We start from the raw sequence: 27,773 nt of genomic DNA, 5'->3' as shown, positions 1-27,773 counted from the left end.
TGATTGCTATATAATTTTACTTTACTACCTCTTGGGTATTCATTTTTTTTGTCATTTTCAGTGATTAAAAAAAAAAAAAAAAAAAAAAAGGAGTGAGTTACAATTAAAGCATTCTCTTGATTGTTAAGTAAATATCAACACCTTATTAATACACTACAATTTTAATTTAGATAAGAAAACAAAAAGGTACCGCCATACTTGGAGCTCCCAGACTCTCGCAAACAGGACGTTTACATTTGTATGGATGCCAAACGCGTCGATGATTATTTATCTTTGCGTGACTGGTAAAATTTTTTCTTTAAAATATTCGTGTTCTGGTTTCTGGCTCATTGAAACTACCTAAGAAAACTATACATAGGTAGAACGAAGAAAATCAAGTTTTGACACGTTTAAAGTGCTTTGTGGAGAAAAATTGTATTAAATACGCGGCACTGGACGCGTGCCATTTGTTCCAATAAAAACCAATTGAGTGTATTATTGTTATGACCTCTGTCGTTTATTTTGCTAGCGTGGCGATAAAATTTTTACAAAACGCATTAAAAACATTTATATACACATACATATTAAGTGTTTTGAGTGTTGCTAAAAAAAATATTTTTCAATATCAAGTAAGTAATAATAACAATAACGTTTTTTTAGCTGTAAGTTTAATAAAAATTTCATTTTCAAAGTATTCGATACTCAATAGAAATCACAGGTGGAATAATTTTAACTGATATTTTATAGTTTTTCACTTGACGGTAAAAAAAAAAGGTCCAAAAGTAAAAAAACTGTTTTTGTAGAAAATTTTAATATGATAAATACTAAAATAATATTTTTTTCTAAGGTCTATGTTTAACATTATTCAAGTTTTTTTTTTTTATCATTAGGAATTATGAAGCACTTTGTTAAAAGCATTATAAGACGCTTCCAAGTCAAATATGAGCTGCCTAACTTGAGTATCGGACAGTTCATCGGATGCTGACATATTATTCAGCGTCTGAAGCCACTCTGCAACTTTCTGCTTTCCATCAAAGTCACTTGGTAATATGCTCAGTCTGTTCATGGTATCCATTAAATCTCTGAGATCTGGATGTAGCTGATCCATCGCTTTGATTTCTAATCGCAATTTATCCATAATCGTTATGAATAAGGAAACAATGTCGGCAATGCACTTTGACGTATTGCCCTTATCATCTTTTATAGTTATAGGTCTGTCTTCTTTGATTCTTTCCAATGCTGCTGGACAGTCTAATCGAAATGCTCTTGCAAAGGCATCAATAGTAGGGTACTGGTCGCTCTGAACCTTATGTATATAAAAAAAAAAAAGGATCATTCGGTGCACAAGAAAATTCAACAAACTACATATTATTCGTACCAAGATAAAGTAACGCTACCATAAAAAAAAAAAAAATTACCTGTTTGAATGCTGCTCTGTACTGCACCAACAATTTACTGCATGCTGCAGTGTATTCTTTGGGCGTAACGCAATCTCTGATGTATGCTTTTTCCAAATGTTGCAAGGTATTTACAACAGCATACAAGTCAGCTTGATTGTCATATTTTTCACGCTCTCTAGCATTTTTGTATAACTTTACTTCTTCATAAAGTTCAGGGCGATCCTGTGGGGCTGACATTGTCTACAAATAACAGAAAGTTGTTTAGCTGTCAAACCAAAACAAGGTTAGGTCTTGGACAATTTCATGAAACTCAATGACATCATACTATTTATATACTACTGTACGTTAACACAATGAAAGAACTTGATATGTTTCAATAAAATTTAGTCAAATGTTGGATAAAATATTAAAAGTATTCAAGATGATTTTACTGTTAGATTACTGTAAATGTTGGATTATCCTTTTTCACGACAAATAAAAGTAATAAAGTATTAAAGTATATACGAGATGGCAAAAATCAGAGTGAATTATAATTTTTTTTATAATTTCAATACTGCGAGGTCACTCACAAGTCACTTGAGTAACTAACAAAAAAAAATAAGACGCAAAATGGACAACACACTCAATGAGTATAAATATATGTGTAGTGACCGATAAAGTATACCTGCCTAAAAAAATAACAAATGTTATATTTGTAACAATACTGAACCGCACCTATACTTCATTCGATTAGGGTACGTTTACAACACAGTTTGGCTTGGATTTATAGCAGACACTTGTATTGTCAAAACAGCTGATTTGTGAATGTATAAATAACAGCTGTGATTAGTCAATTGATTAACATAACTGCAACTGTTTCGGAATTCAGCCAATAACAGCGCTTGCTCGCTTCTACACTCTTGTTAGTGATATACCTACCTAACGTTTGGGTATCTCTGTATCAATCACTGATACTGATGTTTAAACAAAACAAAAAAAAACATAAAGGCGATTGATGACAATAAAACAGTTCATAAAATTTGTTCTGCATGAGTTTCATAAAAATTTATTCTAATAAATTATAAATTGACAACATATCGCGTATAATTTAAATAACAAATGTTATTTATAAACATTAGTTTTTGTACCTTTAAGTATTATTTTTAATGATTTTTACAAACAAATAAATAAAAACATTAAAAAAAAAAAAAAATACATATATGCACATAGGAACCAATTAACAATGAAATCACCACTTAGTGGTGAACGAATAACATTCTTATTATATTATTGGAAGTATCAGAATATTTTGATTTACACTTAAGGGAGAGCACTTTTTCATCCATACATGGACACTCGAATTTCTTGATCATTTTTAAATTATTCCCTTGCGCGTTCTGGTCAGTGAGGTTTAAAATTTCCAAGTCTTCCGATGGTATAGCAATGAATTTTGTAATATGTAACAACATTTGATTAGGATCTAAAACGATCAAAGGTTCATAAACTTTCAATATAGGTTTTTCATTGACATTCACCAGAGATGAGATTTCAGGCACATTCATAACTGTTATCAAACAATTGGTTTTACTTGGTAGTAAACCATTTAAAACACCCATATTATCGTTAATCACTGAACATTTGAAATACTGATTGCCATTGTTCATTGGTAAATGCTTTATAATTTGAAAAAGAACAAATGATTTGTCAGGAACAATATTTATTTTTTTTTGCAACTGATGTCGCAGTAAATTGACACTTGATCTTTCTTTGGCCATAGCTGTTGTTAATACTTCTAATAAACTACCCCTGGAAATATGAAAACAAAATACTTTAAAATTAAAATCTTCTACTTAATAATCATTAGAAATTATCTCAGAACCCTAAATTAATAGTCTTACTTTTTAGGAATTTTCTTTTTTTTTAGCTTCTCTTCAGCATAGTGTAAAATGTAAGATGTTTTTCCAAAATCTGGTTTTGATTCAAATGTGCTCACTGAGTCTATGGGATCCGTAGAAGTTAAAGTCTCTATAGGAGACTGTTTTATGCTGGTTGCAGTTATCTTATTTGTGTCAACACAATTTTCTTCAACCATTGAATCAGATGATGGACTTGAAATATTTTGTGATAATATCACATGTCTGTCACGACAAGAAGTATCTAAAACCAAGTGTGTACTTAATTCTTCTATGAGATCACTTTCTGTGTTGTCACTTACACTGAGAATTTCTTGTTTAACTACTTGAGAATGATTGTGACTTTTATCTGCACTGGATACAGACTCAATGAGCTGGGAAGTCGGATGTTCAGTTGTTTTGGGTAACTTTGGACTACTGTCATCGCTTTCGTTAAATATTTCTAAAGACTCTGAAGGAAAAAAATCATCTACTTCAATTTTGTACTCTGACTTCTTGATATCATCTTTATTGCATTTTTCCCATGTCTCTGCTACACTTGTCGTCTCTAACTTAATGCCAGAAAGTTTAACTTCCTTTGTCTCATTTGTCGTAAATTCTTTCTCTAGTTTTATGCGTTTCCATACTTTTCTGTGACCTCCAATCACTGGTGATGCCAATCTTTTTCCTCCAAGTACAGGTGAAACTTCTGTTGTACATGATGGAACTTGTGGATTCTGTACTCTTGGTGGTGAATTTAGCTGTACAGAATACGATTGGCATTTTTCGTTCAATCTAGATACACTTTGCGCTTTTTCTACATTGCTATTGTAATAGTTTAACAAGTTGCCTTCCAACCAGTACTGAACAAATTGTTTTTTCCTTTCAGGAGTGGATGTATTTTCTTTAAAATCAGAATGATCATTCATGTTTTCCAAAATTTAACCACATACTTACTAGAAAAAAAGTTTGAAACGAGGAATAAATTAATCATTTTACAATCTTGTTAAACCACTTGTTTCAACAAAATACAAAACGAAAATGTGTGTGTTTGAGTTCTGAGTCATGATCTGTTCGAAAACCGAAAACCTCACTGTAAGATGCGCGCCACCTTTTTCGAGAGGCCCATCAGTTATTCACGTTAGGTTAGTGAAAATGGTAGAGTGTATTATTATTGACATGATCTTGGTTTGTTGTGATCCACAGAATTAATTTTAATTTAGGTAGTTATTCTTTGTTGTTTTATGATTATTTGCAATCAGAGTATACGGCAAATTTTTTTAACGGATCCATATAATTGTTTTGTCCTGACAAGTCGTCAGTCTTTAACTAAATATTAATTCTGTCGCCGCTTAACCTAAACTATAGTATACGTCACACACCAACGTGTGTTAAAGATTTGTAAATACCGTACAAAAAGTAAATTTTCCTAAATAAAATGAAGCTTTTAACTCACAACATGTTGACTTCAAAATGCTTGAAAGGAGTTACTACAGGATATCCTTTAAGAATCGAGGTAATGCAGGTTCCTATTTTTTGTCATGTTATAATCTTTTGCACGCGATAATGTTTTACCTTATGTGAATTTTTTCTTTATTTCCAGGCAAAGGATATCCAAGTTTCTGAAATAGACTTTAATTCTGAGTTCATTGCCAGAATTGTTCCAAAACTTGATTACTCAGCTTTGTACAAAGCTGCTGAGAGTGTAAGTTTCATGCTTTATTTTTTGATCATATATAACATGTAACATTGATATTAATATTAACTTAACAATTAAATTGATAGATTGGGCATGCTGGTGATTTACCACCACAACTAGTTGAAGATTATGAAACGAATGAAGAATTTTTGAAAAAACTTCACCATGCATTGCTTGAAATTGAAATTATGACTGGTGATTTGCTTTGTCCAGAGTCAGGAAGGAAGTTTCCCATTAATGATGGTATCCCAAACATGCTTTTAAATGAAAATGAAGTGTAGGGAAATAGTCATGGTATTTTTAATGTTGAAAATACGTTTCTTTATGTCATTATCCATTTATTAAATAACTTTCGTTATTCTCAATTATTATGAGTTTTTTTGACCAGACAAATTTAATAACTTGAGACATTAGTCATCTAAAAAACGATGGAACTGAGGTTGTATATTTTTTCTATTAGAGTAAAGTGTAAAAAATACATTATTTAGTGCAGTTTATGTATTTAAATTTAATGAAGGCGATGAATTGTGTATGATTTTTAATAATAACTGTAAAATATGTTGTAAACATCTGTTTTTTTTTTCATCTAGTGCTATACTGCGGAAATGTATTATTACAGGCATTACTAATTTTTTTTTTTTTTTAAACTTCGTATCGCAAAATTGCGGTGGGAGGCAGGACTCTGGCGTCCACGGCGCCTTTGCGGAAATTATTTAAGTTAGCATACAAGTCGTTATTGAACGTGTACTTCGTGCTCAACTGCATCGAAATGAATGGCAGTAAAAAAATAAATAAGGATGAGGGTATTGTCACAGGAATAGATATAGACATGAAGTAGACTGGATATGTATGAAATTTGATTTTAAAAAATTGTTTTTGTAAGTAATAACTACATTTATGTAAAGGGTAATTTATTGCACATTAAGTTACATTATGTATAAGTCATACACATTATATAGTAGGTTTCCAATGCACGCTGAATTTATTGCTAATAATATGGAACGATTGTAGCTGCTTTTTTACTAGCTAAAATTTTACTGTCTAGGAATTTATTTTAGTTTAACTTTTGTTACCTGTACTATGGTTATACATAAAAATAATTTGTTCCTCAACTTTGGATTAATTACATTAACTATCCCTACACAACTTCTTCCAAATGACAATTGAACACAAGGTGTCTTAATTCTAATTTTGTTGAATGAGACGATACAAAGCTTCAATATTTTTCAGATTGTTACATTAAACCAATCAACTTGTGATCCGTTTGGTTTAAGAAGTTGGATGAGTTGAAAATTCAGCTATATGATTTTAAATGTATTTTCTGCTGCTACTACTACAGTAACTGAGTATATAGGAAAAATTTTTCAATGGACGCATCTGATCACTTGCAATTGCAAATCTCTAGTTTCAAAATGTTGTCAAAATATATATATATATATATTTTTATCCTTCTGAGTTATTTCGAGAGTTAAAAAGCTATAAAAATAACTCATCTCATTAACCACAGCCTATTCTTTTATTTTTTTCTCATTATTCACATTTATCATAAACTTACTTTAAAGGCAGGATTATTTCTGAAGCTATATGAAAATATTTCTGTACTAAATTTACAAATGGCATACACAATTATTTATTTTTTACAGGAGATGCATAAGTACATCTTTAATTTCATGTTGTAGGTGAAAAAAAAACTTCATTTTGATTACCATATATTACGGTATTTACACATATAAACCAAAAGGTTTATTCAAATTAATTGCTGTTTGTATGCAGAATGTGGAATTTACCAAAAGAATTGATTTCTTTCTTAAAGCAAGTGAAATATTTTTGTATTAATGTAGTTTGATTCTTGGGATGGTCATGCTCATTTTGCAAAAATAGTGGCTGTAACTTGTATTTTATTTTAGTAAAACTAAACTTCCAAAGAAATAAAAACTAAGTGTTTTCTGTAACAGGTTAATGATTTTCAGATACACAGAGTAACTTTTCACAGAAAAAATCCATTTCCAAGTTTTTATTACTTTCCCCCCCCTGTTAAACATTACTTTGTAAGAAAAATATTTTCTAACTTTATTTTTAACCTATAAATTTATCATATCTAATTACTTCGAAATGAAACAAACAGACACATTCACTATAATGTGTTCTAAAAAATTGAGTTTGGCCGCTGCACAATACTAATGTCCAACCTTCCTTAATACTGTTTTTTATTACCGTCACTTCATTAGTATTATGATAGTAATTTTTGTAAAATAGAAACGATAATGCGTGCGTTATAATTAATTTATGGTGTAAAATTAAAAAAAAAAAAAACAATTTTTTAAATTAATTCTCAATTCAGTAAAAGTCAACTTAAAATTTTAATAATTTTCAATGTGATTTCAGCCAAATTTTTTTTCTTTATAACCAAAAAACTTATTTGGTGAGCGATTATAATAAAATTTAGTACTTCAAAGTAATATACATATACTTAAAAATACATTACCATAATTATATAATATACATTAATTTAAGTACATTACGAAAATTTCACGTATAAAAATGCATCAAAAGTCAAAGTTTAATGTTAATTCCAATATATTTTTAAAATATCTATAAAAAAACATCAACCTTGGAAATAATTGCAATCGTTAATGAGATATGTTTTTAAGAATCGCAAAGGAAGAGTTTAATCGACTGAATCGATTTCAAGTTCTTACCATTACATGAATAGGTAACCACAATTATCTAATTGAGAACAAATTTTTCTTAAGAACAATCCAATATTATTACGAAATAATATTGAATTTTCAAACTTTACAATCACAATACTTGATAATACTGTTTCAGTGGAATAATTCAATTTCAGTAAGAATTATCTTGATTCTGTAAACTGAATAGTACAAAAAAATTCAGCTTTAAAAATTTTAAAATTAATCACAACAATTTAAATTCAACAAAAACATATAAAATAGTATATTACGCCACTAGGGCGGAAAGTGCTTCTTCCCGCCCGCGGGCGCACTTTCCGCCCGCCGAGTACTTTCGGCCCAAGGGCGGAAAGATGATTCCCGCCCGCAGGGCGGGAATATTCTTTCCGCCCGAGGGCCGAAAGTACTCGAAGGGCGGAAAGTGCGCTCAAGGGCGGGAAGGCCTCCGCCCGAGTCGCGTATCCTATTTTTCTCCTTAAGGGCGCAAAGTGAGAACGTATTTTGTCTGGTTAATGATCACTTCAATAGAAATTTAACTACAGGATTAAAAATGAAAAATATTTATTCAATGTCTATCTAATGTCGCTGTATCACTGAATTTAACTATAGTCTGATGAGTTCATCCGATGTTTGTGTCAGTAAGAATAAAAGCTTCTGCTGACAAAAAAGCGTTAGTTAATGTTTAGTATTCTAATACTTATAAGTTTTGTGAAAATAACTGATACTTACATCAAATTAGTGTTGAAAAACAAGAACAGTGCAAGTTAAGATTTTATAAATAAAGGAATGCGCGCGCGGCCTGTATCAAGAGAACGGAGCAATTTGATTAGTACTGCAGTAGTGGCGCTGTAGCAAGAAACGGTTTTTTATAATTTAATGAGTTGATTCACAGCGGTAAATTTAAATGAATTCTAAGATATTGCAACCTCTGTTAAAAAATAACGGAGGTGTTTCGAATAGTGTATTGACTAGAATAGTTGAGTACGAACAAAAACTTAAAGCTGGTATGCTAGAATATCTTGACTGCAGTGTAGATATTAGTGAACTTCCCTATTTATAAATTGTGTTGTATATATAAAACTATGTTTATTGATTGAGATGTCATGAAGAAGAACGGTAACTCGTATTTTGCATCAATTATTTAAAATTGAGTATGATTTTATTTTTATAAAATAATAAGTCTAAAAAAGTAGTCGGTAAGGTAGGGAATTTTTTAAAATAAGTAAGAGTTAATTGTTAATAAACGAAAGTTCGCATCAAAGGTTGTGCGGGGTCCAGGGGCGGCAGCCCCTGGTGGGGGACCAGGGGGCAAAGCCCCCGGCGGGGGTCCAGGGGGCGGAGCCCCCGGTGGGGGGTAGGGGGGGCAAAGCCCCCCCCCCTCGTCCAAAAAATCAATTGATCGTTCGATTAAAAAAAATTTACAACCATTTCCCAAAAAAAAAAAAATAAATTAAATTAATCTAATCTCCCGAAAAAAAAAAAACTTGGTGGAATGAGAGTATGAGTATCAAAAAATGGCAATCAGAGATATAATACTCCCTTATTGTAATATTATATTTTTTCTTAAGAAATTATACACAAAATATACTTATAATAGAATTTCATAAAATAATCAAGTCTTGTTTTGAAGATGTATAAAGAAAGATATTTGATAGATGTCGCATATAACATATTGATAATGTACAGCACCAACTACAAAATTTACTAATTTTTCTTATTTGCGGGCGGGAATGTACTTTCCGCCCTAGGGCAGGAATGTACTTTCCGCCCTAGGGCGGGAGGTTCCACTTTCCGCCCGTGAAATAGGCACTGAAAGTACTTTCGGCCCTCACTTTCCGCCCGAAAGGAGGAAAAATATTTTTATTTGCTAAAACTAAACAAAAATAATAAAAAAATTAAAAAAAACTCATCAACTAGAAAAAACAACTGCACCTGTTTCATTTTCCTCGACATTCAATAGCAGTAATATTTCGTTGAGAGTAAATTGAACCTTGAGCTAATCCCCTAAGAGGACCTTTACGGAGTTCCAAATTTGGGCCCTTTGCAAGATTCAAACTACCTCTGACTAAAGATGGGTTACGCCCTGCGGTTAAAATTTTACCATATATATTTTTAACTAACAATGATGGATCTGGTCCTGACCATGGTGCGTAATCAGGTCTGCAAGTATAATAGTAGTTGTAATTTATCAAGTACAAAATATCGTTATCATAAAGAATTTTCAAATAAGGATGTAAAATAAAGAAAGTTTTGCAAATAAAGAACTTACAATAGCAACTCGTTATTGGCACCTTTTGGCAAGTCTGCATTGGGGCCCGTTGGCCTTGTTAAATAAATTGATTTGTGATCATTGTCTTCAGCAGTACTCGTGCCTCGTGATACTCTGAAAATATCGTTCAATTAAATAAGCTTCAAATATGACATGCTCCTTCAATTGAAAATTTATTTAAAATATCATCAAACTTACTTCGGAACGTCGCTTTTAGTTTTCGGCCGTTTAGATTTTTCAATATCCGATTCTTTGGCCATTCGTTTAATAGGAGAATAACTTAATTTAAGTGCTTCTGTTACTGGAGGGCTGTCTTTTCTATCTTCACTTTTAGTACTACTGTAACGGTAGCGACATATACGTGAGAAACAACAGTAATAAACAAAATTCATTTTGTCGTTTAGCAATAATATGTAAAAAATGTATGCAAACCTTTGACTACTGGACGTTCTAAGTGGCTTTATAGCTTCCTCTGCAACCATTATGTCTAAAATATGTGCTGCACGCTCTTCATCATAATCGACGCTATCCATAGCTAACAAAATAACTTTTTCTGGCACTTCTTTAAACTTGTCCATCAGATGTAGTTTCACTGTTGATAATATATAGTAAATTATTTTGTTGAAAATAACAAGTTTAAATTATCAATGACCTATCATATCAAATTTTACTTTTATTTTTTTCTTCCATACTTTTCATTCGCGGCGGTGGAGTAGGAGCAGGTGGAGTTATTTGAATCTGAAACAAATAACGTAATTCATTGCTACGTTCGAACAAGAGCATAAAACGTGCTCTTTAATTTTTATCACTTTTTCTTCCTCATCCACTTCTTTTTTCTTAATTGACGATCTGGACGGCGCAGTTGGACAACGCTTTTCGTATCCAAGCTCAAGCAGCTTATCAGTTGCCTTTTGGACGTTATTTTCGCACTGTTCCAAGTTATCGAGAAGTATATACTCGTCGACTGTAGGAAACACATTTTTCAGGTACCTGCAAAATCAATGCATTCATTATTTCACGAGCACGATTTATGCAGAATGGCATTTATAAATTAATTTTGCAAGTCAAACTCGGATTATATTTAATGTTAAATACTGTCATACAATATACTTCTATATAGACCTTACACATACACCAGCAAGCTTGTGCAAAAGTGAAGAATGCGTGATGGAAAAAAAAAAAAAAAAATGTTTCTCTAAGAATCAATTCATTAAGGCACTCTTGTAAACATAAGGGCATCAACTAACCTATCTACAATTTCAGTAATTGATACCACTCAACACGACATGACATGTAAGGTATTGAAAACCGGGATGAAACTGAAAAAGATGGGGGTGAAAATAAAATAAATTAGGTAAACGTAAAAATAAAATTTTTCTTGCAATCTATGGAGATTGAAGTAAATGTGGGTAACTTAAATTTTAGGTTTTCTTTTCTCTGAAAGCTACAATTTAAAATATTGTATTTTATGAATCGCTCTAAATTTTAATTGACAACTAAAATCATTTTAAAGTCAAAAGTATTCAAGTAGTATCATTGATATACACAAGTGAAAAACAATAATTGTATAAAAAGTTTTTATTTTTTTAAGAAGAAATGAAGATGGATAACCAACATAAATAAAATATCAAAGGAATTCAATCAACATAGGTACAATATTTTATAAATAAAGATCTTATAAACGATAAACATGCATAGTTGTAGATTATAATTTCTAAATTTTAAAATATCAATGCATTCTCTTTTGAGTATACCAAATTGGGACTATGATTAAATATTTTTCCCAATGTATCTTTGTTACTGTAAAATGTTTTTCGATATGTTAATTCATTTTCATGATTTTTTTGACAAAATCACGAAAACCTTTTCTTTTTTTTTTATCAGAAAACATTACCTACTAATTTAATTACTTCATTTCTTTCAAGTAAAGATAATATATGCAATTTCAACATCTAGCATCCAACTACTAGTTTTGACACTTGTTAAGAATAAAGTGAACCTAAGTTTCATTTTTGGGGAGTGTGGGGCTGGTCGTATGCCCCTAGGTGGACTCAGTGTGAGTGCTGCATGAAGCGCATGATGAGGAAGTCTCCATCTTGGTATCGCATAACTTGAGTAAACACCTATTGGTGTACAGGGTCCTGGTTGACAAAGAGGATTCTTCTCAACTTGTAGTGCACTCACAACCAGAGCTGGTCTGTTATGGTATCTGAAATAGATCAGCTGAAAGCTTAGCACATGGCAGGGGGGACTGAAATTTTCTTTGCAATCATAAAAAATAAATCGAAAACCACGTATTTGTTTTTCAAAATTTTTTTCCTTGAGAAAAGTAATTAAATGAGTATTGATTTTTCAGAAGTGAAAAAAATTACCTATTCCTAACTTTTGATGTGCAATTGAAGGTAAGAAGCTCAAAATTACATTTATTTACTTGACACGAGGAAAAAAAAAAAAAAAAAAAAATGTTATAACTCAAACATTAAATACTTAATTGAAGCAAAAAGTAGTCACCAGAAGACAGATTAGAAAAATTGCATAAGCTCTATTTTTGTTAGTATTAATCGAAACTAAGTTTCAGATATACTAGGAAATTGAGTACTTACTTTTTTAACAGCAGCCTAATGTGTGTATCAGATACTGTAGGAAAAATGGCGTTAATTTTAGCCACCTGTAACTCTACATCATTGTTTTGCATCAAGCTAGATTCAAAATTTCTAATAGGAGTAGGAGATCCAATGGTCATGTCGCCAAGTCTGTTTGTCAAGCCACTTACGGATCTCGTAGTTGATAACGGTGTTTTAAGGTCCTATAAAAAATAACATCATGATTTAAAATATGCTTTGATTGAAATACTTTTCTTCAAACACATACAACCAGATACTTTTATTATCATGGAAATAAGATTATTTACAAAGTAGCCTCAAACCCACCTGCCAATTTGGAGGTAAAAATGCAGGCTGTGGGTTACAGTAGGAAGGAGTTGGGTAGACTTGTGGAGCTCTGTGAGCTCCAGAATAGACTATATGTCCAGTTGTGCTATTTCCACTTGTCTGTTATCATATTATTAAATACGATAATTCCACAGAAATGCAGCGTGCAAATTTTAGGAGTGATCAAAGAGATTTTTTTTTTCCCCAAAGAGACATATTAGTAGTGTTTTATATACATATGTGCATAATAGTTGAGCATTTTATTGTACATGATACTTAAAAAAGAAGCATACACTTGAAAAAAAATAAACATGCAAGTTGAATTCATTGAGGGGCACTTTTATAGGTAGAAAAGTTAAAAGACATTGGATTAGGATGTATACTGTTTACATACTCAAAAGTATAAAATAAAAGGAAAAAAAAAAACATAACGTTAAAAAAAAAAAAAAAAAAAAAAAAACAATGTAGGGTATATTATGCACGAAATTCAAAGTCACCTGAAGAGGTATGGAATCACTCGGATGATCAGTAATCCCAGAGCTTGGAGTTGTTGAATTTTGCGACTGTAAGTACTGCGCATACTGCCAATAACGCACTCGCGGGTCTTCCCAAGTTGTTGATCGGTTGAAATGATTAATGAAATACCTGATGTAAGAAAAAAAAAAAAAAGAAAACAAACGTCACGTTTAAATCCAGCCTCGGCGTAGGTACTTGAAAGTATTCCAGATTTAGCTACAAATATATAGTACAGGTGTCAAGGGCTAACAAGTGGGAACGCAGGTGGCAATGATTGTACATAGGTATTGTCGGAGCGCTCAATGGCGTCTATAAAAAGAGCCGATGGATATCGAAATAGATGATCCATGCAAGTGTATAAATATACATATACTAACGCGCGGCCGCTTTTTCCGTCGTATCTGCACTCCCAACCGGGTGGTAATTGATTCCTCTCGGTTTGTTCCGCCATTTTCGCCCTATTTTTGACAACTCTCGCACGATCCGGCCCCTCCGAGAAATCCGAGACGAGAGGCCTGTACCACGAGATGAGGGCCGACTTCTTGGCGCGCACTTCTAGCTGCCAGGCAGCTCAGGAACAGGTGCTCGATATCACAGCATCAGCATCTTTGCGAGCAATATTTACCGGTTCTGCACCTGATACCCAAGTTTACACACCTCCGAAATGACGCCCTTGATAATATTCGCAATAATCAGGACCCTTCCAGAGTCTATGTCTAACCAGAGATTACTGCAACTACACTAAACACGCTTACATTTTGCGCAGGAGCTCGAACTCGAATCTCGGATAACTTACCTATACTTATATATAGGGTATTTATAGAAGGGGGGCACGCACAAAACACATATAGCACACGTCAGCTCGATAAAAAGCAAGGCAAAGCAGACGACTGTTTTGGTTTTGAGGTAAGGGTTGAGGGTTGAGGGTGCAGGTCGAGGGTTGTTCGGTTTGTTGTCGGTGCACCTGTTATTGTAGGTAAGCTAGTATATGATTTACCTGAGGTAGATTGGTAAGGTAGGGATTTTTGTTACAGCTGTCAAGACACTTGGAACCTCCAAAAAAATTAAATTTAGTTCTTAACGCGCGCGTAATTCGCGTAAACGTCATATATTTTTGCGTTAGTATAAGTACTTTGCAAATAAGACAGAAAAATCAAAACTATAATTTTTATTTGATTTTATTTTTAACTCAAAAGAAGTTGTGCGGGGACTGTCTGAATCATAAAGATATCATCATAAATATATTTTGACGAAAAAAAATTTAGCTAAAAAATTGTACTGTGGGACGACGTATCAGCATACCTGGTTCAAAAATGAGATGAAGAGTAATTTATTTAGTTTATTCAAATATTTACATAATTTTAATTAATCTTTGGAAATTTCCATGTTGACCAAAAAAAATTGATACTTTTGAGAGAATTAAAAATATTTCATTGTTTTTACCTCGAAAAAAAAAATACTGTTTACACTCAAATATGTACATACTTCAATCGGAATTTAACACTGTCTAAAAGAAAATCGACAAAAAAAATTCATGTATAGTACTTATTCAATAAAAAGCAACATATTTCAACAATGATCTCATAAATAAAAGCACAGGCATGTATATGTTGATAATTTTCATATATGATCGTTTCATGTAATAAGTATATCTTATTATGTACAACAAAAGTGCGCTTGAAGCGCGAAAATTTTTAATTTATATTTACAAGATGATTTTTGTTTTATTTATATGCATTTGTATACATATTGGCGAAAGTAACACAGGTATACGAGATATAAACTCTTTTCTTTAGAACGCAACCACTTTCGATGATTTTTATGCTTCCTTTATTCTGCTACTGAATCGACTTTCTTTTTAAGCTGTCAATGAAGCACTATACGTACATCATACATATGTATAACTTTTCTTTCTTTTATTATGTAATACCTGATTATTATTTTTTTTTCTTCTTAGAAATAATCAAACAAAATTTTTCACCCTGCTAGCGTCTGTTTAAATTGCAACTGCTGATTTCTTCAAGATGCGTATTCTTTGATTTTATGCATACAAGAAAAATTAAAGAAATTAATCGCTATGAAGGATACGTTTTTAGTGTAATCGGTCGGTCATCGTTTTGATTCCTTTAGTATATATATCTACATGCATAGTGAATATAGATGTACTTTCTTGAGGCATGGAACCGACCGACCAAAAATGCGTACCCAAAGGAATTATATAGCTGAAATTAGGAAAATTGTTTCATCTACTGATTGTTCATAACAGAATAGTGAGACAGCTGCACGTTACTTCGCTGCGCATTTTGTTGTTCTGTGTTGAAAATAAATTATTATGCATGTAAAATTTAACAACTTGTAATTAATTGTAAATAAAACTTTGAAAAACTGTACTATTTGTAGTCATATTGCGTTTTTTTAGTTTATATTGTTTAAATAAAACAATGAAAATCATCTGTTCCTAAAAAATTTAAAGACAAGCATAAAAAATATGAAATTCATCGTTTTTCTACTTATCCTAGAAAAAATATGCTTTGCACAATTTTTTACATAATTTATACACTGAATAATCGAGAGATTATGTTTTATGATTTACAACAAATATGCAATATATGAATACCTCAAATTTATTAGTATTCCGTTACAATCAAAAAATACATTTAATATATTCTTTTGTACACAAACAACTTCGACACATCAGTAAAAAACAAATAAACGTACCTCTTTCATTAAATAACGATATTAAAAATAAAATCCGTCCAATGTGTTTGTAATAAAATCCATTAGCCGTAGTTAAGGACGAATTCATAGTCGAATCAAGGACTTAATTAAGGGATATCAATTCTGTTGGATTCGACTATAAACTCAGGCTTTGTACTCCTCATAGCGACAGTCGATATTCTTTATGTTCTATCTATTTATCTTCAACAAGAAATAATAGTAAAGAAGATGATTAAAGCTGCGCTATCCTTCAAATACATGCATCTATGCATATCAAGGTAAGAAAAGAAGCGATTGCTTATTGTCAGCTATGCTTTCTTACACTCTGAATTTTTTTTTTTTTTTTGTAAATGTTTTTCTATATCATGCCGAATATTACACTTTTTTTTGTAAAACTCGAATTATCGGTCCTCAAGTGATTTGCTGGACTGACTTCAACTTTGAACGTAACGAAGTTATGCCGCTCTTTTGGTAAAGTATAAACAGATAAATAAATATCATCATTAAAATATAAGTAAATAATTACAATACATCTATGTCGAATAAAATTATGCAGAGCGTATACACTTTTTACACTGTGCAATTAAAATGGAGAACAATATATAACGACCATCAATAGATTCTTGTGAGCAATAAAAAGTGTAATTAGTAAAATTAAAATATATACTGATTAGAAAAATATTTCTAAACTTGATTTCCTTAAAGCATAATTACAAGCTTATAATATTTAATTTTATTTTCAATGTACAATAATATATTATACATATCAAGATAGGAATGTTTTTGTGCATTTTAGTGTACAATGATTGATTGTTAAAAAAAAAACTATTTTCATTTTGCTGTTCAATAGTTTTTTTAAATAAAAAGTGCATTAATAAAGTATTTTTAACGAATCAAAACAAAAATAAAAAATTTGTGGGTTTTACTTATAATAGACGGGATTGCAAATAGTTGATACAATATAATAAATTAATAAATAAAAAAAATTTTCTCTAAAAAACAAGTAAAAGTAGAGGCATTGATTAATATACAAATTTTTCATGGTAAGAAACAACTTAAAATGCACTAAATAAAAATATTTTATAAACACAGCACACAATACCACTTTGAAGTAGAATTTTAATTGACTCCAAAGAGTGGCCTTTCAGTCCAACAAACTGTTTCGCGTTTGCACGTTGACTCAAAAATAGCGACAGACAATTGGCATTGAAAAAAACAAAAAAAAAAAAAAAAAAAAAAAAAGATAACTAAGAATAACGATTTATTCTTGAGCAAAACCTTCCGTTTCTTCGATCGCGTAGGTGAGTTTTTCCACCATTTGGTCATAACTCTTGTAGGGTGGCAAGTCTAGCCGGTTGAAGCACGTGTGTGAACGCGGCAGCCACGTATCCTTGCCGACCTTTTCAATGCAAAACCTCTGGGGGCCGTTACTCCCTGTTGTTTTAGAGAAATTGAAATTGAAATCGTGGCGATAGTGAAATTTTATTATATAACTGACTATGGCGTCAGATGATGATACGGTGTTGCTTGGAGTAAGGGGTGATGATATAAAAAAATTAAATTTTATTTTTATTTATTAACTCGGTGATAATCTAATGACGTCATAGCAAACGAGAAGTTTCCAGATATTATGTAAATAATAAAATAATAAAAATAACATGTTTATAATTGACGTTATATTATGATGGAAAAGTGATTAGTGATCGATAAATAAAAAAAAAAAAACTCACCCATGAGCTCTGCAAATCCACCAACAGGAACTCTGCAAGTTCCAGTAACAAACTGTAACAGCCTTGCTCGTTTTTCATTATCTGCGGCACGTACGAACTAAAATATTAAATTTTAGCAACCATATTTAATAAAAAGAGGGGCTCTGTAATGTTACATTATCTGCAAATCTTAACGCACCTGCCAAAACCATACAACTTGTTTGCTATTACGAGTATAATGCCTGTAAATAGTGTTTCTCTGCCAATCGTCTACATCGATTTCCTGCATACCACACAACATAAGCTCAAGTTCTCTTTCGTCAAAATACTTCAGCCACTCTAGTGGAACGACAGAATTGAATCCTTCTAAAAATGCTTTGGTTTGTTCTTCAATGCCTCTTGTCATTCGCCACTCCGTCATTAACCTGTTGAGGATTTTTATTTTTATTTTTCAAGACTGTTTGTATGATTCATTTCGTTGAACAAACATAAGTCAACTGCATTATGTACCTAATATATTCTTCCTTATTTTCTTCAACAACTTTAATTTTGTCGCCACCTTCTTTCAGCTCATGGTGTATTACTTGACCAAGAATCTCAAAGTCAACGCTGTAATATAGTTCGAGACCACATTCGTCAATGTTATTATCTTTTATCCAAACGAGCGACTTGTAAAATTCGGGATCAATAGATTCGATATCCTTCATTATTAATTTTTTGTTTAGCATGCGTTTATAAAAAGGCATTGTGAATCCACTATAAATGAATCTTCCGTGGTACAGGGCCTGAAAATGTATTAAATTGTTTGCAATCATAACTTCAGCATTTTTAAGAAGACTGACAGTAACGTGTGAAAGTACTAACCATTGCGATAAATCTTCCAATAAATTTAAAATAGTTCAAGTGATCTGGATTAACATACGATGCAGGATTTATTTGTAAACTGTAATTGCTTTTATTTGCGTACTCAAAAAGACAATACATCGGATTGAGAACTTCGTGGCTTAGGAGGAAAAACCACTCTCTGTAACGAAGATAATCCATTAATAATTAAATTGTATTCGTTTAATTTGAATATTTAATAAGCATGAAAAACTTGCCTTGATACACCACCATAATCCAAACCTTCTTCTCCTTTGAAAATTATGTACAGTCTGCGTCTGAGAGCGAAAGCCTCGGCATTCATTATTTGGTGATAGGAATCTTCAAAGAGCGTTTGCCGGCTAACAGTAATTTTGATATGATTTGGCAGAGCATTTGTCTGACACAAGAAACGAAATTGTGACAGCTTCCAACGAAACGACCGCTCGTACGCTCTGGGTACTCTACACATTCCTTTGGGCCTGAAATACGAATTATGATTACACTGAACTTGGAAATATGGTTACAGTAAGTTTGCAAAAGTGAAAAAAAAAGCAATTTATACCCTTTTGGAGCACCTGGCCTCGGGTCTTGAAACGTTGTTGTCCGTGTATTGTGGTCGACAAAGTACCGCACGCCGTCCTCGGTCAACCTAATTTCCCATCCATCAGGCAGGGGTGGTTCATCCATTGTCTCTTGACCCTGCGTTCGAGGATCTTCCCATTGGGTAGTGCGATTCCGATGGTTCACGTAATAAACGCGGCCTTCTGGGTGCACTCTTCTTTCCCAGTCAGGTGGCAAAGGACCCAATCCATCATCTTCCTCGGCCGTTGATGTTGACGGACCGGACATTACGGCTTGATGGGGCTGCAACAATGCCATTTTCTTAGTTATGTAATGCGTAAAATAATAGTCGCAGAGAAATAATGAAAACAAAAATGACCAAGTACCTGTGGATAGAGGAACCTCTGGTTGCCCTGCTGAATAACATACTGCCTTTCCCCTTGCCACTGTTGGAAATGTTGCAATCTTTCTGTGTTTGGTCTTTGCCAGGTGGTGCTTCGAGTATTATGGTCCACGTAGTATATTCGCCCTCGAGCATCTCGACGCACCTCCCAGCCTAGTGGCAGGGGTTGCGGTCGTTCCCAGGATGTGCTACGAGTGTTGTGATCGACATAATACCTCCTACCATAAACATCATACCGCATCTCCCAACCAGCGGGCAAGGGCTCCTCTGGCTGCATGTTATTCATCTGTTCGGGCGTTACAGTTGGACAGGGCTGCATGGCGCTCAGATGAGCCAAATGTGAGTAATTCGGTTGTTCAGACAAAGTGACACCAGGTGCCACACTTGCGTAACTGCTAGTTGTACCGGTAGGAGAAAAAGGCGTGTAAACAGCGACGGTTCTACAGTTATTGGCTTCGGTACCATTGTCTGCCGTTGACTGGACGCCATTACTGCTTAACTCCTGTGATGTGGATGAGTTGCAATGCATCAGTGACTGATGATGCGATGAAGGTGATGCCGTTAACGAGGACATCGGTGCCGTGTTTTCAGCACCTTGGGATCGCATGCGAGCGCGCACGCCACCACTTAGAATGCTGTGATTATTCACACCATCGCTGTTCATCGCCCCTATGAGCGTTTATGTTTTCGATATTAATTATACTGTTTCAAGAAAATTATAGTACTGTAAAGAAATTTCTTTCTAGCTTACCTAAAGGTACCGTAATTGTGTTATTGGCTGGTGGCAGTACCATTTGTCTGACATTGTTTGGTGTTGCATGTTCTGGTCTCGGTATGCTTGGCGGAGCAACCGTTTTCATATCAACTTTGAGTCTATCAAACACAGTGATTAAATCACCAACTTTGGCGTGCGCCCAATCATGTTTGCTGCCAGATAACAGATCCAGAGTAAGCTCCAAGTTTTCCAACTTGCCATTATAATGAGCAAGGATATTGTAGAGGTTGATTTTTTTTTCTCCGATCAAAGTATCTTTACGAAACGAGCTGTGGTCCAAAAGACGAAAGTGCAACTGAGAGTATGGAGTTACCAATACCGTGAATTCTTCGTTCCATTTTGGCAGTAACGTTGACTTAGTTACTTCTGTTTTTCTTGGACATTTGTCATCAACCAAAAACTCGACATAAGGATTTGGTTTCAAGAAAGATGAATTTTTTAAAGCTGCTGCCTCAACTGTAAAAAAAAGATTCAATTTTTTTCAAAGATTTTATATCATTTTTCTTATTAATTACGGGTTGATTCTTAATAAAAAAAAAACTTTTCGATACTAAACAGAAATTGTTACTCCAATTTTATAGCAGTGTGCAATACATACATCACTATGTTAAAATTAGATATTACTTTCATTGTATTTAAAAAAATGTGATGTAATAAATCAATTAGTTGAGTGATACGACTATACTACAAATGAATAATTTCAAGCACATTAATTATTAAATAAAAATTGTGTGCATGAATTATGAAACGAACATAGACTGTGAAATTTACTTTACAGTAAATGTGGCTTTTAAAAAATACTGTTAAAAGTAATAGTATGGTCAGAAACTTGAACCAACAATAATTTCCAACCAAATCTAATTAAGTTATTTTTATCTTAAGTCATACAACTAATAGAATCTTATTTGCAATTTAAACTAACCGAATTAACAAACTTATTGAGATAGCTCTTTAAAAGAAAAAAAATAAATAAATAAATAACCATACACAACATATTGTTTATTCCTTATAATTGCTTATAATATTTTGAAAAATGTCTAGATTTCAAATGCATAAATTTAATACAACGACAAAGTTCTACCATCAAGAAATAAAAATTTTTAAATACAGCAAAAAAAATGGTACAAGCTTACTTGTGATGCTGAGCTGATGGAAGCCTATTGCAGCTGACTCCTCTTCACAATTGGACATTGTAAAATTGTGTTGACCAGGCAATTGCTGCACTGAGCTTCCTTGCTAAACTCTTCAGCTTATAACATTTTTGTCCTTGCAATTTGCTGCACCACTACCTGAAATACACACCCAAGAATTTTATCACTTATCAACTCATCTGCTGGCTGCATTTCAATTACATTCCCAAAGAACGACACACACACAAATACATACATCCATCTTATTATTATCAATAAATTATCATATGAGAGACACACAAACACTCAGCAATGAAAAATGACGCCCCTATAGTCCATCGAATACGACAAAACGCACAGTAGTCTCGCGTACGTAACACACATAACGGAGCGATTGACCGCAATTTACAATTCACTTTGCCGTTTGCTATTTCTCCTTTTTTTTTTTTTTGTTCCCTCTCTCTCTTCCTTGCTTTTCAGACGGACTCCTCTCTTGCCCTTCCTATGCCCACCACGACATTCAACGATTCAACACATCGAATTATCATTTGGTTCGATTAATTTAAGCGTATCCAGCTCATGCGATATCAAGAGCTGAGAGGACGAGGGATAAAAGAAAAAAAAAAAAACAAAGCGCTCTGAAACTCCGATTCGAGGTGAAAAATAAACGTTTGCGATGAAGAAAAATGACATGTTATCATCACACACGAAGATTGTATGCACACACAATGAAATAAATTGACACACGTACAGTAAGCATAAGCCTTGTTCGTCAACACTACACTGCTCCTAAATAAATATTAACTATATACTTACACCGCGCCGTAATAAAAAAGAAAAACACAAAGTAAGTAAATGGACAACATAACACAACACCACTTACGACAACCATGTAAAACAATTGCACACGAGATAACACAAAATAACCACAAGCTCACAACGTTTATAGCCTGTATCTATACACAAGCGAATTCGACAAGTAGATAATAATAGGCTGGCTCGCTCTTCCTTCCTCCTCCCACGCTCGCCTATACTGTACTCTTGCACCACATACGCAATTACACGGAATGAACAGATGGTGAAAAAAATCCTATTTATTCTTTACTACTTAATACACATCCATCCAGGGAGTTCTCTTGGTAATGACAAATTCAGCCCGCATCATTCATTCTCTTGTCGATACTTAATGAAAACACTAACATGTTATACCTACTCACTCTGTTGTATACTTATATTAGCGCTGAGAAAAATTTCCAACGAAAGTCTTCAACATATAACCGTAAACGTAATTTCACTTATGCATCCAATCCAAAGTTTACAAATTGTTATAAGATGAAACACTAACCATCAGATAAAAATAATAGTAACACGTATATATAATAATGACCGAAAACAACAATTACGTCAACAACACGACTACACTGAGCCGTGCAGACGGCTACTGCCCTAATGATGATGGCTTAACCGCCGTATGTGTATATATATAGATAAATACTTTTAAAAAATGTCGTGACGTCGCGTATTCGACGCCTTTTTTATTTGCTTTTGTTCCTTTCCTTGTATTTAATTTAACACGAGTACCTGAAACGCGCGCATTATGTTTTAATTTTTTTTCGTTGACTTTGATGTAAGACGAACTATAGGTGATTACTTTTACAATAGTTGATAAGGTAGATTTGATACTTACCTTTCTTACAACTCTCCGGGAGTCGGAGCAATATTGCACGTGGATTGTCAAATATGCATGCGTCGCCTCGTCTGTTGTGATTTTTTTCTCTCCAATTGTTGACTGCAGGTGTTAGCTAACTAAAATAAAAATGAGCAGTGAATCAAAAGTCGAATACCTCATTGTCGATACAAGTGCGTTTATCAAAAATGCAGCCTTGCAGGTAATTTTTTTCAACATAAGAAAAACTGTTTTTTGTCATGGCTCAAGTTATAAAACAAAATTATAACTATTAGTTGACGTTCTATTATTTTAACAGCGTAATAATTCAAAACATTTTTAGGACATTGGTAATAAAATTATCACCGAGCCTGGTGTCGTCAATGAAATAAAAAGCAAAAGACAGCTCAGGAGATTGGTAGTGCTTCCATATGATCTGGAGGTTAAAGAAGCTTCCCCAGAAGACATTAAATTTGGTAATTATGGTTTTTTTTTTGATAATTAATATCATTACTCGTGCTTAATTTTATTCTTACAGTAACTGCGTTTTCCAAAAAAACTGGCGATTATCCAAGTCTCTCTGCAACTGATATCAAAGTTATTGCTCTTACATACCGGTATGAAAAAGAAAGAGTTGGCTCAGATCACTTGAGAAAAGAGCCCCTGGTGAACAAAGAAATTGTTGATAGTAGTATTAAAAAGCCTGAAGATCATAATCAGCTGTTAGGATTTTATATGCCAGATAAAGATGTAAGTGCAGCTAGCTTAATTAATTTAATAAGTACACCAAGGAAATTTTATAACATTTGAAACTGATTCACAGGAAGATGATCAAGAAAATGATTGTGAAGAGAGTGATGAAGAAACATCTGAAAGTGAAGACAAAGAGAAAGTATGTGAAAACAAAACTGAAAAGTTAAATCCCAACAAAGCCAGAAGAAATGTAATGAATATTGAAATGAAAAAAAATGAAGAATCCAATGTGGAAAGTGACGAATTAGTAACTGCCAGTGACATGACTGACGAAAGCCGTGGAACATCTGATAATGAAGAGTATGATACAGCTCCATCTGATGAAGAAAATAAAAAAATTGATGATTTAAGTGAGAAATTTCGTAAACTTGACTGTGATCCAGAAGATTTGAAATTAGAGTGTGAAAATGATTTTACAATTGATGACATCCTCAAACCTATTAAATATGACACCAAGAAAGTAGATGAAGGAATTCATGATTCAGAAAGTGAAAATGAAGATGATGAAGAAGAAGAAGAAGAAGATTACGATGAAGACAGTGATGATGATAGTGGATGGATCACTCCAAGTTAGTATCGCGAGTGAATGTTTTTTTTTTTTTTTTTTTTTTTTTTACTCAACTTAAATTAATTTTAATTTTTCAGGGAATCTGAAAGATGTAAGAAAAAAGATGGATTCTGGTGTTATCAAAGAAAAGCCAGCCACTGTAGCATGTTTGACGATGGATTATGCTATGCAAAACGTTTTAATGCAAATAGGACTTAATGTGGCATCATTAGAGGGCAAAGTTATCAAACAAATGCGAACTTTCATTTTACGTTGTTACTTATGTTTCAAAACAACTGGCATTGTTACAAAAGTTTTTTGCCCCAAATGTGGAAACAAGTCGTTGAAAAAAGTTGCTGTTTCCTTAAATGACGAAGGGAAGCAGATAATTCACATCAACTTTAAAAAACCATTATCATCCCGAGGCAAAAAGGTAATCTATTTGTAAATATAGAAAAAAAAAAATTAATTTGTCTTATCAAAAAAACTTGCATAAATTTTGCATTTCAGTTTTCACTTCCAACGTTCAAAGGTGGTAAACATGCCTGCAATCCAATACTTTCGGAGGATCAGCCAAGGCCTGATCAGAGACCAACAAAACTGGGCCGCACAAAGAATGATCCGCTTAATGAGGACTATACAGCTGGTTATTCACCGTTTGTTATGCGAGATGTCAACTCTAGAGCAGCAATGCTGGGCATTAAACCTGGTGATCCTATAAAATATTGGATGAGAAGGAATCCTAATGAACCTAGAAAACACAAGAAATAAATAATACTGCTAACGCATTTTCAGCATTTAATACCGTGCAAAATAAAACTTCTAGGGATAAAAGTGTCACGTTTTGTACATATTAATAATATGAATTTTTTAAATGTATTCATAAAGTAAATAAAATAAAATACAAAATTTTTCACCAGAATTTATTTTATTGTATGATTTACATATTGTCTATATTATGATCAAAACCTTACATAATAACGAGAAAAGCTGTAAAAATTCAATTCAATTTTTATTCAAGATTGGTAGGTTTATCTTGCCCCTTCTAAGTATTAATTTTTCGATTAATTCAAATTTTTTTTTTTTATTGAATAAGGAAGTAAAGATAAATTACACGGTATTTTACATGCGAGGCTCGTTTAATTTTCGAATGCACGTATTATATAATTTTTTTTACTGTAAATTTTTTGTTGAGTGTATACGTTTACCAAAGAAACTTTCAACGATATAAGTATGATACGAGTTAATTTCTTGAAAGTACCGTATAGTCATGGCATTCAACAAAATTCGGCTGTATCTTTTTTTCGTAGTTACCCATCTAACAATTCAGTTTGAAATGAGAAAAAATAATTTTTCGTAAGCGACAAGCTGAAAGAAAACACATTCGTTGAGATCGAACAAAAGCCTTGCTAAAAGTGTGTAGTTATTCTGAAAGTTTTACTTCTACACGTACTTATATAATATAAATAAATAGAATTTGCACTTACTTTATACATTATTAATTAATGAACAAAACTCTCTTACATACCTACAACAGATTCGTACTCCGTATACAGGCCGGCGGCCGCTTTACCCCTTCTCCACTCTCTACACTTGCCCTGACGTGACCTGCCCTAACCTGAACAACGACCAAAAGGGCGGGTCGGCGGGTTCCTTTGGTTCCTTCAGCGAAATTGAGTTTCAGTCTATTAAGTAGTAGCTTGAGTATCGGACTTTATACTTACCGTAAAATGAGTCCGTAGACTACGTCGGAACGTTCGCACTTTTTTTCTCGTAAGATTGTGAATTTTGTTTCGTTGTGGCCGCCGTCGTCTCTTAAGTGTATCTACGTAAGTACCTGTAAGCTGATAACTTACGTTTGGTGAATAGTCGCGAGTGATAAATGTAAAAACAAAAAATTAATTTGAGAAAGAAATAAGTAGATGAGATCGCTCGATTTCCCCCGGAATAGTGTCATAGTGTGTAGTGTTTTTGTTTAAACTGATACAGCGTTCTCAATTTTTTTGATCGGAACGACAAGAGATTGTGTTCGCAATCGCGGGTGGCGGGAGTGATTTTTTTTTTTTTTTTTGCTCGAAACGCAAGTTAAGAGGTGCAGAGAGCATGCAGATGTGGATAGTGGATAGGTTTTTTTACACATGAAACATGTTTCCCGGCACGTAATGGCGGTTGCGGGCGGTGGGCTTCATCATCGGCAAGATTATCCAGCCAACGGCGACGAGTCGACAAGGACTATGCTGGGCTCTAGGACGTCTTCGATAAGGTTTGAAGCTTTTTTTTTTCTAATTCCGAATCCTTGTCGATACTTGATCAGCGTAATTTTGTACTACAATAATATACGGGGCAAAAAAGCTGTTGGCTCGAGCGTTTTGAAATTCCGTGAAATCGATGCACGCCTTGCTTTTTTATACCTATATATTCATAACAAAATCGTTGGCGCCAACATTCTCGGATTCTACAAGTCTATGAAATTTAGTAGTCTTTTCACTTTTTCAATCTTTTCAACGTATTGGGATTCGAACAACAGATGAGAGAGCCCCATACTTATAAAAAGGTTTTGAAAGATTTTTATATTTGGCGCTGACTGTGTTGTTCGGAACCCAACGCTCTCGGATTCTGAGAATAAATCACCATAACGGGAATTTCGTGTAAATAATCGGTAAAATGCGCACTCTTAGTCAATAAAGCAGTTTTTTTTTGTTTTTAACTTTCTTTTAACAACTGCAATAGCATGAGACCATTCATTGTTCAAAAAAAAAATTGTTAGTTTCCGTTTACCTAACTGTAATCTGACTTTAATTTTTTTTTTTTTTTTTTTTTTTTTTTTTTTTTTTATACCGTTTTTTACAGCATTTTTGCTTTTTTTTGTCAACAGGTAAGCTTTGGAAAATTGACACCGAAAATTCTCAGTCATCGACAAGGTGAGTGACCGTTTATTAGATTCTGCATCCTATTATGCTTACAAATTGATCAGTCAATATTTTATGTCCATGACAATCTTGCCATGTTTAACTATTATTATTTGTTACTCTTATACTATTGTTTCTATCATCATTACATATTCTTATTACTGTTTTATTATTATTATTATTATTTTCTTATTGTTCTGCGATGATGCTATTTTTCGTATATTTTTTTGAGGGTTTATAGAGGTATTGCATTTATATTACGTATAATATATTTTCATGTACTTGAGTGTTTATTAATTTTCAGCTTTAGTAATAATGTAACGTTTAGATATTTAATATGCCACAATAATAATAAAAAATGTGTAAAATGTTTTAAAGATTTTC

General features: G+C 33.0%; 6 protein-coding genes across 14 annotated transcripts; 2 read left to right on the top strand and 4 right to left on the bottom strand.

Moving 5' to 3' along the window:
- Nucleotides 1-474: 474 nt before the first annotated feature.
- LOC106642800 (vacuolar protein sorting 28) lies at nucleotides 475-2,176 on the bottom strand. Of its 6 annotated transcripts, none has more exons than XM_014357673.2 (3): nucleotides 2,100-2,176; nucleotides 1,398-1,619; nucleotides 475-1,285 (listed from the first exon to the last, which is right to left on the bottom strand). In XM_014357673.2, exons 2-3 carry the CDS (start codon nucleotides 1,614-1,616, stop codon nucleotides 866-868), a joined length of 639 nt encoding a protein of 212 aa, XP_014213159.1. In that variant the 5' UTR covers nucleotides 1,617-1,619; nucleotides 2,100-2,176; the 3' UTR covers nucleotides 475-865. The 6 variants fall into 6 exon arrangements, with proteins under 6 accessions (XP_014213159.1, XP_089446763.1, XP_089446767.1 ...); XM_089590637.1 differs by having other exon boundaries at nucleotides 2,094-2,175; XM_089590641.1 differs by lacking the exon at nucleotides 2,100-2,176 and adding an exon at nucleotides 2,044-2,094.
- Nucleotides 2,177-2,586: 410 nt separating this feature from the next.
- On the bottom strand, nucleotides 2,587-4,290 carry LOC106642772 (uncharacterized). Its single transcript, XM_014357637.2, has 2 exons — nucleotides 3,257-4,290; nucleotides 2,587-3,164 (listed from the first exon to the last, which is right to left on the bottom strand). The coding sequence occupies exons 1-2, from the start codon at nucleotides 4,177-4,179 to the stop codon at nucleotides 2,615-2,617; spliced, it is 1,473 nt and encodes a 490-aa protein (XP_014213123.2). The 5' UTR covers nucleotides 4,180-4,290; the 3' UTR covers nucleotides 2,587-2,614.
- A 54-nt stretch (nucleotides 4,291-4,344) lies between these two features.
- Trmt112 (tRNA methyltransferase subunit 11-2) lies at nucleotides 4,345-5,516 on the top strand. Its single transcript, XM_014357655.2, has 3 exons — nucleotides 4,345-4,766; nucleotides 4,854-4,955; nucleotides 5,036-5,516. The coding sequence occupies exons 1-3, from the start codon at nucleotides 4,689-4,691 to the stop codon at nucleotides 5,228-5,230; spliced, it is 375 nt and encodes a 124-aa protein (XP_014213141.2). The 5' UTR covers nucleotides 4,345-4,688; the 3' UTR covers nucleotides 5,231-5,516.
- Nucleotides 5,517-9,495: 3,979 nt separating this feature from the next.
- On the bottom strand, nucleotides 9,496-14,079 carry LOC106642789 (uncharacterized). 3 transcript variants are annotated; one of them, XM_014357657.3, is made up of 11 exons: nucleotides 13,732-14,079; nucleotides 13,336-13,483; nucleotides 12,839-12,958; nucleotides 12,512-12,714; nucleotides 11,908-12,117; nucleotides 10,718-10,898; nucleotides 10,580-10,646; nucleotides 10,341-10,500; nucleotides 10,107-10,247; nucleotides 9,909-10,022; nucleotides 9,496-9,799 (listed from the first exon to the last, which is right to left on the bottom strand). In XM_014357657.3, exons 1-11 carry the CDS (start codon nucleotides 13,803-13,805, stop codon nucleotides 9,577-9,579), a joined length of 1,641 nt encoding a protein of 546 aa, XP_014213143.2. In that variant the 5' UTR covers nucleotides 13,806-14,079; the 3' UTR covers nucleotides 9,496-9,576. The 3 variants fall into 3 exon arrangements, with proteins under 3 accessions (XP_014213143.2, XP_014213145.2, XP_014213144.2); XM_014357659.3 differs by lacking the exon at nucleotides 11,908-12,117; XM_014357658.3 differs by lacking the exon at nucleotides 12,839-12,958.
- Nucleotides 14,080-15,622: 1,543 nt separating this feature from the next.
- Nucleotides 15,623-22,944, bottom strand: Su(dx) (Suppressor of deltex). The gene is made up of 11 exons (XM_089598363.1): nucleotides 22,732-22,944; nucleotides 21,518-21,673; nucleotides 20,361-20,840; nucleotides 19,593-20,278; nucleotides 19,208-19,509; nucleotides 18,878-19,124; nucleotides 18,646-18,801; nucleotides 18,292-18,566; nucleotides 17,981-18,206; nucleotides 17,803-17,899; nucleotides 15,623-17,506 (listed from the first exon to the last, which is right to left on the bottom strand). The coding sequence occupies exons 2-11, from the start codon at nucleotides 21,573-21,575 to the stop codon at nucleotides 17,334-17,336; spliced, it is 2,700 nt and encodes an 899-aa protein (XP_089454489.1). The 5' UTR covers nucleotides 21,576-21,673; nucleotides 22,732-22,944; the 3' UTR covers nucleotides 15,623-17,333.
- Nucleotides 22,945-23,255: 311 nt separating this feature from the next.
- LOC106642798 (RNA-binding protein NOB1) lies at nucleotides 23,256-25,402 on the top strand. Of its 2 annotated transcripts, none has more exons than XM_089589834.1 (6): nucleotides 23,256-23,403; nucleotides 23,524-23,656; nucleotides 23,719-23,930; nucleotides 24,034-24,502; nucleotides 24,579-24,913; nucleotides 24,991-25,402. In XM_089589834.1, exons 1-6 carry the CDS (start codon nucleotides 23,332-23,334, stop codon nucleotides 25,249-25,251), a joined length of 1,482 nt encoding a protein of 493 aa, XP_089445960.1. In that variant the 5' UTR covers nucleotides 23,256-23,331; the 3' UTR covers nucleotides 25,252-25,402. The 2 variants fall into 2 exon arrangements, with proteins under 2 accessions (XP_089445960.1, XP_014213155.2); XM_014357669.2 differs by having other exon boundaries at nucleotides 24,004-24,502.
- Nucleotides 25,403-27,773: the final 2,371 nt, after the last annotated feature.

The sequence above is a fragment of the Copidosoma floridanum genome, unplaced genomic scaffold (assembly GCF_036245765.1).
Source record: "Copidosoma floridanum isolate Cflo_tuat_1 unplaced genomic scaffold, Cflo_Japanese_pri ptg000001l, whole genome shotgun sequence".
Taxonomy (NCBI): domain Eukaryota; kingdom Metazoa; phylum Arthropoda; class Insecta; order Hymenoptera; family Encyrtidae; genus Copidosoma; species Copidosoma floridanum.
The sequence above is the reverse complement of the archived record's forward strand: the minus strand, read 5'-3'. Positions and strand labels throughout refer to the sequence as shown.

Excerpts from the sequence above, each read along its gene's own strand:
- Trmt112 (XM_014357655.2), top strand. The coding sequence starts at position 4,689 with ATGAAGCTTTTAACTCACAACATGTTGACTTCAAAATGCTTGAAAGGA. Across the intron at positions 4,767-4,853 it reads GATATCCTTTAAGAATCGAG|GCAAAGGATATCCAAGTTTC; the intron begins GTAATGCAGGTT and ends CTTTATTTCCAG. Across the intron at positions 4,956-5,035 it reads TGTACAAAGCTGCTGAGAGT|ATTGGGCATGCTGGTGATTT; the intron begins GTAAGTTTCATG and ends TTAAATTGATAG.
- LOC106642772 (XM_014357637.2), bottom strand. The coding sequence starts at position 4,179 with ATGAATGATCATTCTGATTTTAAAGAAAATACATCCACTCCTGAAAGG. Across the intron at positions 3,165-3,256 it reads AAAAAGAAAATTCCTAAAAA|GGGTAGTTTATTAGAAGTAT; the intron begins GTAAGACTATTA and ends TCATATTTCCAG.
- LOC106642798 (XM_014357669.2), top strand. The coding sequence starts at position 23,332 with ATGAGCAGTGAATCAAAAGTCGAATACCTCATTGTCGATACAAGTGCG. Across the intron at positions 23,657-23,718 it reads CCCAGAAGACATTAAATTTG|TAACTGCGTTTTCCAAAAAA; the intron begins GTAATTATGGTT and ends TTATTCTTACAG. Across the intron at positions 24,503-24,578 it reads TAGTGGATGGATCACTCCAA|GGAATCTGAAAGATGTAAGA; the intron begins GTTAGTATCGCG and ends TTAATTTTTCAG.
- LOC106642800 (XM_014357673.2), bottom strand. The coding sequence starts at position 1,616 with ATGTCAGCCCCACAGGATCGCCCTGAACTTTATGAAGAAGTAAAGTTA. Across the intron at positions 1,286-1,397 it reads ACAGAGCAGCATTCAAACAG|GTTCAGAGCGACCAGTACCC; the intron begins GTAATTTTTTTT and ends TATATACATAAG.
- LOC106642789 (XM_014357657.3), bottom strand. The coding sequence starts at position 13,805 with ATGGCGGAACAAACCGAGAGGAATCAATTACCACCCGGTTGGGAGTGC. Across the intron at positions 12,959-13,335 it reads GTGATTCCATACCTCTTCAG|ACAAGTGGAAATAGCACAAC; the intron begins GTGACTTTGAAT and ends ATATGATAACAG. Across the intron at positions 12,715-12,838 it reads TTTTACCTCCAAATTGGCAG|GACCTTAAAACACCGTTATC; the intron begins GTGGGTTTGAGG and ends TATTTTTTATAG.